The sequence below is a fragment of the Lytechinus variegatus genome, chromosome 6, assembly GCF_018143015.1.
Source record: "Lytechinus variegatus isolate NC3 chromosome 6, Lvar_3.0, whole genome shotgun sequence".
In the NCBI taxonomy this organism is placed as follows: domain Eukaryota; kingdom Metazoa; phylum Echinodermata; class Echinoidea; order Temnopleuroida; family Toxopneustidae; genus Lytechinus; species Lytechinus variegatus.
The window spans coordinates 34,118,056-34,133,237 of NC_054745.1; the positions used below are offsets into that span (position 1 = coordinate 34,118,056).

At 32.8% G+C, this 15,182-nt stretch overlaps 1 protein-coding gene across 1 annotated transcript; it reads right to left on the reverse strand.

The window, feature by feature from the left end:
* Positions 1-4,596: 4,596 nt before the first annotated feature.
* LOC121417747 lies at positions 4,597-8,625 on the reverse strand. Its single transcript, XM_041611479.1, has 3 exons — positions 8,135-8,625; positions 7,103-7,202; positions 4,597-4,644 (listed from the first exon to the last, which is right to left on the reverse strand). The coding sequence occupies exons 1-3, from the start codon at positions 8,608-8,610 to the stop codon at positions 4,597-4,599; spliced, it is 624 nt and encodes a 207-aa protein (XP_041467413.1). The 5' UTR covers positions 8,611-8,625.
* Positions 8,626-15,182: the final 6,557 nt, after the last annotated feature.

Sequence of the window (15,182 nt, forward strand, 5' to 3'; positions counted from 1 at the left end):
TTGGCAAGTAATTACTAATTAACCAATCACATTACAGTATAGCTTATTTACGAGTGAACTCAGGAAAAGCATCTCAAGTGTAGAAAATTTATAGTTTATTATTGTTCACAAAGCCTCGATTTGATAAAGGACACTGCTCCTGTCGGTTATGTACCAGTTGATTATGAAAGTGTGAAAGTTGTCCAATTCTCTACTCCAATCATTCGTATCTCAATAATTGTGCTACCAGTTAGCAAACAAATATTTTGTTTTATTTGACTTTATTCCCATATTAAAATTAACATAAGTATACAGTACTCATGGACATGTATGCCTATAGCCAGGTTTTATTACATTACACAACAATAAGCACATATGTTATGACAATGATTAAATTAATAGCACTTTACATAGAATATAAATTGTACTTGGAAAATTTTCTCTTTTTGAAATTAAATTAAAATCATTTTCTTTAAATTAAAATTCGGCATAAGATTTGTGGTCACAGCCGATGATGACGTCATTAAGATTTGGATTGTTTTTATCTGTTTTGTTTTAAAGTGAAGCCCGAAATAGAATGGAATTTAGATTTTGATATATTAAATCCACTTTTTGCAACTTTGATCGTTCAGATAATAATAACTTAAACTTATATAAAATATTCAAAATATACACATTAGAAATCATTAAACTAAGAGAGAAAAAATAATATCAAATGCTTTTATAATTTACTGATCGAAGCGGTTCGCAGAACGTGCGTCTGGCGTAGAGGTCTGTAGGACCGCTCGGCATTCGGCCACTGCATCTACGAGCGATCAGTAGCGAGTAATAACCCGCAAAAATATTTCAAAGTGGCTAGGAAAGTGTAATTTAGTTTCAAGTGGGGTTGGGTCCATATTTATCCATTCTGGGAAAATTAAAGTATTTATTTTTAATTGATTTTAAATAGCAAACTTATCATAATAAATCATGGGAATATAACCCCCAAAACAGAAAAAAAAAATCTGGCTTTTTTTTATTCAGAAATAACAATTTCATTACATACAGCTGAAATAAGAATTCCAGTTGGGAGAATGTAAACATATTGATTAGTGAGAAAATGATTGCCATCATAATTTAATTCCCAACACAAAAGACAATTCAACATTGAATGTATCTTATTAAAAGAAGAGCTATCATTTTCAGAAAACATTTGCGTTATCTTACGAAGCACATTCTATTATCATATTTATTTAACATTTTACCGTTATATTATAAATATTATTTTCTATAGGAGCCTACTTTAATACATTGATACATTCAAATATTCATTTTTCTAAACATTTTCGTCTTAATTGGATACATCATGTAAGAACTTGAAAGTATGTCTTAATATACAAGTATTTGACAGTTTCACTCGTTACAATAGCCATGTTTATGATCATGACGTACTACACACAATATGTTACAACTTAATATTTGACACCATTATAAAGAATAGAAAAACAATATCCGATAAGATACTGTTCATTAACTCCAACGGTTATTCTCGATTTATGAGAGTTAAGAAAAGATTGAAATTACATGATTTGCATGAAACACACGAATAGAAAATATATAAATATAATACTTTTCTTTAATGAAACTGAAAACCGGGCATATCTGACAGCTTATCTATTCTAATTTTAACTACTACACATGCACGTAATTTTATCTCTACAGTTGGTATTCGCCACGATAAAACGTATTTACAAATAGCACCATGAAGTTTTGTTATTTTCCTTCTTTGGCAAGAAGCATGAGAAGAATGAGCAAGACTAGGCAATATAATAATTGCGATAAAATAAATAGCGAGCGGATGACGTGATCGGTTCAAGTAAGGAACACGATGTTTTCATGCCTGTTCCGCGATTACTATCGTAAATTGTAGTAGTTAGTTATGTATTGTGTTGATCATGTTTATTAGGGCCTGTATCATCGATGGCAAGTTTGTTCTATACCTCGTCCACTCTATAACTACTATATAGATTGGAAGCCATTCTAACAGATTATGGTCAGAGATCAATACAATGTTGGATCAAACGTTTCAATCGAATAAGATTGAATTCTAAATCAGATTAGAAATTTCAATCCAACTTTGGATTGGTCCCTGATAGCAATTCTTGTGCACTCTCTAATTTCCGTAGATTGAAAGTCAATCTAACAGTTTGTGGTCAGGGACCAATTCAATGTTGGATCGAACTTTTCAATCGAATAAGACTGAATTCTAATTCCATAGGATTGGATAGCTTTGGAGTCGTCCCTGATCGCAATCTTTTTCATTGTAAGAAAATTAGAGATGCAATTTAGCCTACATGAAGCTATGATCACTATTATGAAACACTACTACAACAACCCCTGCTGATATTGCAAAATTTTCGAGATCTATTGCTACTTCTAATACTACTTCTACCATTACTACTGCTACTTCTACTACTAATACTACTACTACTACTTCTGCTGCTACTAGTACATCTATTGCTACTACTACTACTACTACTACCACCACCACTATCGTTACTGCTGTACGTTTACTGTGTGTTTTAGATGATAATTAATACGCCAACCCGCTGATATTCTTTCTAGAATGGACAAAAAAGAATTATTTACAATCAATTATTTCATTTCCCCGAAAATATAAGATTATAACACCTTGCCAGTATGGATTCCGTAAGCACCACTCTACAGAATTAGCTACTGTTGATTTATACGACAGAATTCCTAATGCTATCTCTCGTAAACAGTTTGCTGTTGCTTTATTCATTGATCTTGGTAAAGCATTCGACACCATCAACCACCCTATTTTGATAAGTAAACTTGAACATTATCATGATTATGGAGTAAATGGAAAACCACTCTCCTGGTTCAATAATTATCTGACTAACAATCATTACAACTTATCATTATTTAGCGTCAAACGTCTTGAAGCAGGAGACGTGTATTCTGTAGTTGTTTTTGAAATATATTTATGATATTGTTCGTAATTCAGAAAAAAATATCCCGCTTTTTATTTGCAGATAACACGACGCTTTATTTTCTCATTCTGATTATTTCGTGCAATAAACACAATGAACTACGAACCAATATTAACATTAATAATAGAGTCATTGAAAAGAAAGAACATGTCAAGTTTTTTGGGCATTGCCTTCAGCGAAAATCAGAATTGGAATAACCACGTGAATAATATAACGATTTTTACATCTCTCATTATTGGAATTCTTTATAAAATAAGAAATTTGCTCCCGTAAAATGGTTTATATAAATCATTTATTTAATCACATTTATCATATGACAACATCGCTGCGGAACTAGAAGCAAAACACACCTATAATCGATATTATTACTAAAAAGCTATTAGACTATGCACAAAATTTCTTTATCTAGCACACACAAATCCTAGATCTAAATATCTGGTCTCCTTTTAAAGAATCTTTTAAAGATTCACGAAATTAATAAATTGGAAACCGGAATATTTTTGTATATGTTCACCAACTATTTTTATACCATATTTACCCTAAATCGTGATATTCATTCCTATGACACAATAAATTCATTCAATTTTCATTTAGCAAATCCAATCACAACCGTAGCTCATAAGTCTCTTTGCCACACAGGTCAAGACATTTGGCATTCTTTACCAATGGATGTCAGAAAATTCTCTCTATCCTCTTCATTTACACAACAGTTAAAACGCAACTCCTTATAGCTTATTAATATGTACATAACTGTTCTTTACATAATTTTGCATGATGAGTGGGTGGGTCGGGTTATTAAGTATCGTATAAACATGTAACATACCAATATCGTTGATAGAAGTATTAACCATTTAGTATTCCATATAACTGTTTTATGTATTCTATCATTTACTGATTCATATATTTTCAGCATATATATATATATATATATATATATATATATATATATATATATATTTATATAACGAAATATTTTACATTTATTTTTTAAGGTATCATACGTCATTCGTATATACATTTTAATGTTTGTGTATACTTGATTTTGCATATATATTTTTTTTATGGAAAATAAATGTATTTTAATTCAGTTCAATAGAGTATTGCGTGAATGTTTTTAAATCTAGATTTCTCAAATTATACTATATATAAAAAATGAAATCAACAACTCGTCTCTTCTATTGCCGTTAGCTCTGTGTACTACTACCATTATTTGTATTATCCTTTTAACGTTTCGGGTGGAAAAATAATCTTATTGAAAGTTTCAAAATTTCTGCGGCTGATAAATCATGAAAATATGCAAATTATCCTTAGCAATGAAATATATATCGTAAAATTTGTTGGCAGCTAAAATCGCAAGTACACCGACGAGGTTATCTCCAAACTGATATTAATAACCAATCGGTTCCATTGGTGTAACAGTAGCATTTGGATGTCGTATTCCATTCAGCAAGGCTCCAGAATTGTTGTTCAATGTGCTATCGGCTGAAGCAATTGCAGGTCGTCCTTCTCCATCCATCCATCATATAGATCCGGGATGGAAACAAAAAACAGAATGCAGACTCCTCTAGTCCATTACATAGTGTTTTGTGACTCCATGAGATGAGGATCCGCTGTTGTGGATTACTCAATCGACAGTGTGGGGGATGAAATAGCGAACATAGGCACCATCGTCCTAAAAAGATAACAACAAATATGAACACAGCCGGATTTTATAAAATTGCCTCAATTTCCATGACTATATTTTTCAACGAATGTGTTTTCATTGGTTGGCTACATTTGCTTCGTCTGGTTTACATGTTCTCCGATCATCGTATGATGGATTCTAGTTCATCACTTTAGGACACATTGTAGATGGGTACGTGCTTCGATTTTATGTTTACATATTATTTACAGCTATCGAACGGTTAACAGTGCATATCACTAAAAAGTTTACACTTTGATAAGTGTCCCTAGAAATGAAATATGAATTGTTTTTCAACATATTCTTGGGTTTCTGTCTCTTTAATGAGATAGCATTTTCATTAATTAACAAGTTTTGCACGAAAGCTAGCAGAAATTAGTTAGCCAGGGAACCCTAATTTCTGCGTTTTGTCAAGGACGTAGAAAAGCCCGCATGCACCGTGATACAACTTTTCATTGTTCATTTGCCTTTCTTAGTTCATGTAAATCAAATAGAGTCATTGAAACTAGCTGAACCAATTCGCTACAAAAAATTACAAACAAACGACAACGTTATATATCAATCATTTCTTTTCATTTTTTTGACAAGTACATGTTCCCAATCATGACTTCAAGGAATAACATAATAAAGAATAAAGCCAGTTCGATGCCTTTCACAACTTCATGTGAAGTAGATTTCGTAATGGTATATGCGTGGTCTATCTGTCTATGATGGTTTGTATATGGGGAGGGCGTGTAAGAGTGGTAGAAGGGAGAAATATATGATTAGATTAATCTCTTGCCTAAAGTGCTTGTGCTCTTCATCACTTACGTCCAATTTCATCCACATAACTCTTAATTTTTGAGCAAGTCACCTTTTTACGAACTTTACCATTGGTTCTCACTCGGGTAAAACTTATTTCGACACTCACACCAACACTCCCTTAATAAGACTTCTACCAATACATACATGCGGAATATCTCTAACAATATTACAAATATTTTATTTCACCATAACTTTTGCAAGATAAAATCTTTTTTTATACGCACTGTATTGTGTACATTTTCTTTACTTTTATAACCATTGTAAAGACAGGAGATAGTAATTATCCAATGATTTTTTTATATGAATTTCTATATTAAAACTTTCGAAGTTACGAGTAAACAACCATGCAAGGTACTTTTCTTCAGATTAGGGAATGTACATTACTGCAGAAGGCAGATTGAATGAGACTACATTTAAAACCAGCTACATCTTGCTTTACAAACTAGACAGAACAATGGCTAGTGTCTTGGTCGGTGGAAGGTGTATCTTGGTCAGAGGATGGCTGCAGTAATTCTGTCCAGACAGACACTACTTCGACCTTTCCTCCATTTGGGATTCCACCGACCAACTACGTCTGGGTAGTGATGAGATAATAAATATATTTTTTTGAATTTAAATCCATTCACAATAGAATTTTACCCCGACTATGAAGTATTAACATCTGAACGAGGCTACTATTGCATGTATATTGCTTAAGTGCGTCTTTCAATCAAATCATTGAAAGGGGAAGATCTAATTGAAAAGTTGTGCCATAGAAAACTTTGTTAAGAATAGCCTATCTTTTTTTAGAGGGGGGGGGGGGAGGCGGGGATTGCCTGGCTTGGGGCTCTCATTGAGCCTAAGTTGATATGTTAGGAAAAGTTGGTTTACCTAATTTGAATGCATATAGAATAGTAAAGCTACTCCAAATATTCGGGAAATAAATTTTGGCGAAAGCTGTAGAGTGCATCAACTCAAGCTTTCAGAAAATATATAAATATATGTATGATATCTCCAAGTGAAGCAATTAAAATGTCTAGGTGGAAAAGAGCAAAAACAAAATCAACCCTGACGTCACCGGACTCAAGACGGCGACGTCATGATTGATTTTGTATCCCCCTATTTTTGAAGACCGACAACAGAAGCTATATTTAAGCAAAACAAAAAAAAAGTATTTACTTTTTGTGCACTTCAAAAAATATCAAAAAATGTACACTAAAAATTTAACCATGTCCTCTCTTTCCTCGTTTATACCACTTGTTGTCTTTTTTTTGTTCGTCTGCATTGATCTAAGCGTATGCCTCAGTTCTACGTTGTCATATTATTCAACATCACAAAATCTGCAGGCAAATTTATGTATACTAAGGTTAAAAGCGAATAATGTGGATTTATTTCTTTAGATCGAAGCAAGGATGTAGATATTTACTATAAAACGTATTAGGATCCATTTTCTATATTGTATTGTTAAATTTTAAAATAAATACAATTATACATAGGCCTATGATGTTTTATATCGCATCCTTGTGTTTGCTTTCAATGTGAATGATAAACAATTATTCCAATAGACTCACGCGTTGTACGTCTTTTTAACCATAAATTCTATTGCTGGTATGCATTAATGTGACATTGAAATTATACAGTGTAGAAGCATAACAGTATATCTTACATGGTAAACATGCACATTGAGACTGTCGGAAGATCCAAAGTGAAGTTGCTTGAGGTGAGAATGCAGTCTGCCACTCGGTGTCGTCCCACAGGACAAGAGCCTGTAATCATGAAACAAACTGATGGGTGTAAGAAATTATAAGAAGATGGGGAATGTGTATCCAAGTGTTTGCGTGTCTGTGTGTATTGTATGTTTCATGTTAAAACGCTAGTAGTATGTAACGCTTTCGTTTGACTGAATACCTTTTGTTTACTCTCCCGAAATGAAAATTTATATATCAAAATATTAGAGTATTCAAAATATCTTTATTTTGACTTTGATGTATGAAAAATGCGGGATTATAGGTGAGAGTATCAAACAAGTTTGGCTTATCTCCCCCAAAATGTCAGTTATTGTTGCAATTCATTATTACAATAATGTACCTATGATATATATTGCGGTGGGGATGATTTGAAATTTGAATCAAATTGAAATGCAGGATACATTTTGGGATTTATGATGATCGGGAACGTAATCTTTATAACAAAATATATGACTTAAGTAACATCTATTAAAGTAATAAAAGAAAATTAGTACATACGAAATGTTTAGATATATTGAAAAGGACATTTTTAATACAATAAACAAATCGATTATTTCACATTGAGTACGAGTTAGACATGAAAGTATGAAATACTAATGATAGTAGGCTACTTGAGCTTATACAAGAGTTACAATCGAACTAGCAGTAAAATGCAAATGTGCATGCTGGTGCTATTATCTAACAGTAACATTTAATGACAGGGTAATGTCATTATACCAATTTTAATTGAAGTACAAAAATGTATTTGAGGACCTGACATATTCATGGCAATTCTAAGAGCACCTGACACTATCAATGGCTAAAAAGAATGGAACCGTTTCTTTTTTGGTTGTATCCAAATATTTACAGAAAATATTATACATAATATGAACACTGTAAAAATTGAACCACCGCATTGGATTGATATCTAAATTATATCAACAAAATATTTGTAATAAGCAAGAACTTACCAAACGTTTTCCATCGTCTTTACACGTCTGCAGCACTCCATTAGGTAAACTAAGTCATCTTCGTCTGTACACTTCACCCTTCGCAGATAGAGCTTCTGCAGGTTCTGTGTATGTTCTTTGATGACCAGACCCAGTCCTCTCATTGTCTCTCTCGATACACGGCTCCTTCCTGGTGAAAGTGATGACGGACCATATAGATATATGTGTTTGAGTTTCTGCCCTGCTGTCCGACGAAGAACAGCGGTGTAACGAGCAATGTCTCCCTCCGCATCATTCATCGTGATATTAATACTTTCCAAACCAGGGAGCGATGAGATTAGACCTTCATAGCACTGTGACGTCACTCTCTCGGCTGATAGTTTTGTGACCGATGGTAGCTCAGGAGGTGATGGAGGGAAACTGAGAGATGAGTCTGTGATGGTGAGATACTTCAGTGAGGTGAAAGATCTGAGACATGGCCACATTCTAGAAGTCATCTCAGAAGCCAGTCGACATTTGGTTATCTGAAGGAAAACATAAATAGAAACGATGGAAAACAATTATGCTGTGTAAAACCTATTTGGTTCATGAAATAATTTTGCGATCAGATTTTTTCTTCACATCTTTGATGCATTTCGTCCAAAAAAATAGATGTATTTCAGCCGCCCCCCAAAAAAAAAAACTCCGTGACACATAAATCAAATGTGATGTTCCATAGTGTTAAATAAATTTGTATTGCTTCAGAGGAGAAATTCCGAACTGAATATATATATTTTCCCCTAAGAAATTGAAATGGAAGTATATCTCTATTTAGGCTATCCCCCCCCCCCAATCAAATGTTACTGTTCCAATTGATTACGATATCTTATCAATACATTCGCCCCCAAAATGCCTGCCGTGTGAAGTTTTAACATGCAAATTTCCTTTATTGAACCAGATTTACCCCTACTAGTATTTTATATCACGGATGCACCCCTGCGTATTATTGTCTTGTTTATATAAAAGATATTATGAAGAATACGTTGGGCTGAAAATCTTAGGATATGATGTGTGTATTGAGTTGCTTTCCAATATCTCCAATATCCAATTACTACATATGTAAACCATGTATTCTTACGGCTAATTCCAAATAAATATTAGAACATTACCGAAACTGGGCGCCAGATCTAAATATGTTAATCACAAAAATGGAAAAAAGTAAGTTCTACTGGGTAATAATGCATTCAGTAGCTATTGTGTTCCATCAGTTACGATACTAGTATAGATCAATATAACTAGTAAACGTTCAAAATAATTTCAAATTCCCGTTTTTGTATCGCATTGAAGAGAGATACTATACAAGTAGGCGCCGCTTTTACAACGGCAGCGACGTCATCAACATCGATATCTTAACCAAGGTTATTTTTTTGAAATGTCATCATAACTTAAAAAATACGAATGAGGTGAGAAATGTACATATACCCAGGAAATTAAAGGAAAGTTGACACTTGCCAAACATTATATAATTGAATGTATCTTTTAAAGTAGTTATGCCATTATGACGAATTCGATATCAAGCTAATGAATATGTCATGCCCCTTCATCACATTGCTTTGTCATCAGGAGCTGAAAAATATTTAGGTGTAATTTTTTTCCGAAATATCTTCATATCTTAGACAAATCAAAAATGAAAATTTGACAAAAACATTTCATATTTGTGCTAGTTTTCTCAACACAAACATTTCAACATTTCAGATACAATAAAGTATTGATTTGACAAAAGCATATTTCTTTGAAACTATCTTTCAAAGTTTAATAATGAACAATATAATTCATTTGACACGAATATTACTTTTTTCAAAGAAAATTATACCTGAAATGTACTTGAATCCCAACGGCATCCCATTCATGTGAAGAAGCTAAATTGCCATGGTAATATTTATATTTCTGAAGATATAGATAAATTTTACGATGTTTGGTAAGTGAACAGATTCCATTCTGTAAACTGTTGGCCTCAACTGTATTAGATCTAGTTCATGAACCATGAACATAAAGGTAATCAATTATTACTTAAATCCTATTCGATTTTCAGGTCACAAAATCAAGGTCAAAGACCATTTAGGGTCAATGACATTTGGCCGTGTTCGGGGTATCTGCTGCATCGGCATCATAACTTTGAAAGTTTATGGATCGACACATGTAGTTCATAAAAGATTGTCAGAAGGGCAATCAAGTATGTTTTGGACACGACTTAGCTCACATTATTATGGTCAAATGTCATGTTGGGTCATGAACATAGTATTTTATTATCATGTGAATGTTTTCGTAGAGAACAATTATTCAACAGCTGTTTTCAATATCAGCACTGTTGTTATATTGAATTTTTGGAAATGTCGTCATAACTTAGAAAGTATATGGACCAATTTCATAAAATTAGACAAAAGGGTAAAAGTGTCATATGACCAATGTGAACGAACTTTGAACATGTTGAGGGGAATTTGTGGAATTTTCATCATAACTTTGAAATTTTAAGAATCTACATAAGGACACCTGAACATACGAATAACCATGAATTCATACATATCATTTAAGGTCACATGACCGAGATCAAAGGTCATTTAGAGTCAATAAACTTAGGCCGTGTTGGGGGTATTTTGCATTGACATCATAATTTGAAAGTTTATGGATCTACACAAAAAAGCATCTTAGGTCACATTATTATGGTCTATGGTCGTGTTGGTCAATGGACATCTAATTTTAGTATTATATGAATGCCCTCTTTTGTGATTAATTATTTAAAAGCTGTTTTCAAAGTTATCACTCTTACTATATTGAATCGCATAATGCATGCGAGACAGCCAGAGGTGTTCCATATGTTATTACTGCTGATTAATCTTTTAAAAAATTCATTGATTTTTCATATTCTTGCTAAACAATTTATATTGAAATACTACAGCTTTGTATTAATTAATTAATTGATTGCTGAATTTTGTATTCATTGCACTGGCTTTCAATTGATTATTATTTCATTTTGAGCGATTTTTGGCAAATAATGATTAGGTATTATCTATTTACTACTTTCAACGGAAAAAAGGTACGATTAATAAAAAACTCTCTTCAATTTATCAAACTTTAATCGCCTTTTCTATTTTTTCAGCCACTGGTTGCCAAATGTGTTTTGTTTTTGGAATTAATAAACCATGAATACTGCAAATCGATATAACATTATGTCTACTGTTAAAAATATGCTTAAATATCCAATATTCATTCCATTTTTTTTTCTTTAAATCTACCCATGCTTCACGCTTGATATATTTGTTAATTGAGATTTTTTATCCTCTTTCCGATTTCAAACGGTGCATAGAATGTTCGATTTTCAAATCAGCTATAAACTTGTGAAATAATTATATATATTGGTAAACGTTTTAAAGTAAACGGAAAAGCTATTAAAAATTGCTGGCTCTTTTAAAATTGAGATAGGTAAGACCATGGGCGGAAATCTCAGGGGACAGGGGGACGTGTCCCCCCTAACAAAAATAGTAGGGGGACACAATATTAAATGCCCCCCCTACTATTTTTGGTCTTTAATGATGGAAAAAATGCATCATTCACATTCGAAATAATACATGTATTTTGGACTAAATGACCTTACTATTTGGGTGAATTTTTTTTTTGCTTGTCAAATTTTCCAGAGTAAATAAAATAAGATAAGGGGAAGACTTGGAAAAGAAGAAGAATCTTTCATGTCATTATATAAAATTTTCGGTCGCGCTTCGCGCTCCCCATTGCCTGTTAGGTGATTGTTCAATATGGATCTTAGATATCAAGTTTGGAAGTCAATATACATTACACATTTCACCTCGGAAATCGAATTTTCATTATTTTGTGTGATTTACAAACTGGTTTTTAAAAGGTGCTCTTTTAAAATGACAGCTTTATGGTCTGAATATTGAAATTTTCTGCTCGCGCTGAGCCATCGCACATTTCTATTTATTAAGTACCTATTATTTTGCGCTCGCATTAATGGTTAAAGATATTTTATTTGATGCATTCTATTCATAATTACAAAAGTTTTCAGGCCATAATATCATCAAATTTCTCGCCCTCATTAGGCATTAATGAATAAAGTATTAATTTAATAATTATTTTGTCCCTTTTGTTTCATCTCGCGCTAAGCAAGAGTGCATAGAAAGATAGTAATCTTTTTCATATGACATGTCCTAAGGATGCCCCGGTCCTATGTCAAAACTCAAATAATAATGATAAATATTAGCTCTTTATTAAGTGCGATCCATATCCACCTCACAATTTTCGTACAGAGAGCTTGAAATAAATAGCTGAAATTGACTTTTTTTCAGACTGGAATATCATTATAGTTTAAGCTACGCACTCGCTCTGATTTTTCATGATAAAAGATGTGTAGAATACCAAGATTCTAGGTCTGAATATGAAACACGCACGCGCATGTTTATTAAGATGCTCAACTTGTTCTCTATTTAAATCATTATCCAGTTTCAGATTACCATACCAACAGATTTCTGCTAGCGCTTTGCAATCGCATTATTAACGCAGGAAGATCCCCTATTACTCATTCTTTTCATGATTTTCAAAACATGAATAGAGTGTACCGTTTTTAGGTCTAAATCTCGATTTTTTTCAGCTTGTGCTTTGCGCTCGCATCAATTGTTTAGTTATATACCTATCTGTTTAAATTACAAAAAGTGCTCAGAATTTTCAATTCTTAGGTAAGAGTGTCTAAAAAAATCTGCTCGCGCTTTGCGCTCGTATTATATGATTTTCAAAATATGTAACGTCTTCATGGCTAACTGCAAGCAGTCTTTGTCAGGTAACTTTTCCATCAGTTCATTTTTGCTCGCGCTTCACGTTTGTAGTAATTGTTCATTTACATACACATCTTTTTATCACGATAACAAACATTGCCCAGAATGTTTAAAATTTGAGGAAAAAATGCATTAAATTTCCCCCCAAAACAGAATCGATCGCGCTTCGAGCTCGCATTATAAAAATAAAGATTATGATATTATATATTTAAGTTTATTCATAAGAATAAAGCTAAGAAGTGCTTATTAGGACTACCACATCAAAGACACCAAAAATCATTTTCGAGCGGCCGATTGGCCGGGGAGAATATGGCTGAATAAATTCTGCCCCCCCCCCCCTTATTAGCGAAGGCTGGATCCCCCCCTGCTTTACAAGTATCTTTTCGATCAGTTCAAATTAAACGTATGTCAACATTTTCTGGCTGCACTCTGCACTCGCATTATTAATTAAGACCTTCAATTACCCATCCTTTTCATGGCAGAACATGAGTGTCTCGTCTAAATCTAAATATTTTTCGCTCGCGCTCCACATAAATTATTGTTTAGTTATATAACTATTATGTTTAAGTTACACAAAGTGCTTAGAATTCCCTTTCTTTAGGTAAAAATTTCAGCTCGCGCTTCGCGCTCGCATTATATAAACCAGGATTATAATATTATATATTTATGTTGATTTTTAAGAATAAAGCTAAGAAGTGACCATGAAGACTACCCCTTCAATGAAACAAACAAAAATGCTCTTCATGCAGCCGATCGGGGATTAACATATGGCTGAATCCCCCCCCCCCTATTGGCAAAGGCTGGATCCGCCCCTGTGGTCCCCCTACCTTTCGGGACAGATTTTCCTTACCCATTGGTAAGATAGTGTTCTTGTATGCCGTGCACATTAATATCACGGATTTTCTAATCTAAGTACCGAGTACTTTCTCTTATTTTTTGTTGCTTATTCGTTTTATTTTGAAATTAGTGGATAACTTGTTTTCAGTTTGTCTTCTGCGTCCGTCTCGATTTTTGTATATAGTTGTAAATGTAGTTTGTTTATAATTAGCATTGAAACTAAGTTTAGGGGGTTGCCTTCTTTAGAAGCTTTTGCTTTTCTTGGCAAGTCCCTCCGTTCGTTTCTTGTTTCTTTCCATTGATAAAATTACTGCAGGAAATACTAGTTTTGATTAATTTATATTCAACATTTGTTACGAAATGTCATTGAATTGTCTGTAATATCTATTATATTGAATATGTATTGTTACTTTGATTGTATTTTGAAAAAAATGAGAAAAAAAAACACGGAAATAAGTAAATCTAAATCCCTGGGACAGCTATGAATACATAAAGAGAGTAGCATACGTTGTGTGATTTCATTATGTGTAGCACCCCTTTGGTGTACTACATAATATTTCCAGCCTATGTATGATTTCTTTATTTAAAACATATATTCTGTTAGCTCTGATATGAATTCTTGAATATCTTCATCATGTATTACTTATATTTTTCATTTCTTAAGAATATAAATATATATTCTTCCTTCAAACTTATATCAAATTCACATACCTTCAGTGCATGTGTTATAAATCATAGAGCTTGCTGCTTGCAGACCCCATGATAACCATCTTTTGTCTCTATATTAACCTGTCTGAATTAAACAATGGATGCTCAGATTAGCTCAAGTTTAATGGGCCTTTGTGCTCTAGATTCTAGACACCTTCTTTGTCTGAAGAAGAATTTCCCTCCAAATTCTGTTTTGCACTCACCCCTATAGTTGACTGAACTAGTCCATTATTTGTATAGGTTAGTTTCAGATTTTAATATTATATGTTTATTTTATAAATTTTGACATATAATGAGATGTCTTATTTTATGTATTATGTTTTATATTATATTGTTGCATGTACAAATACATAAGTATTTGTGGAGTTTAGTCAAGTAGAAATGACCATGGATCAACTCCTGGACTATTACCTGATATCAAACACCCCCACAAGTTACAATGTCTCATCACATTTTGCTTTTAGAGATGGAGACAGAACAGACCTCCAAGAATTATCTCTCATAACTCTTGCATTTTCAATTCCTGCTTTTCAGGTAAGATCCAAAAGTCATTTTCTACATATTATTATATAATTGTTATATTTATTGTGCTTAATATTATTCATGAAATTAATGAATAATTGATTCTAGATGTGGTATTCCAGTTTCTTGTTTAAATTAATATTTGAACTAAAGTTTGTCTGAACTTGTATGAAAGTTCAACA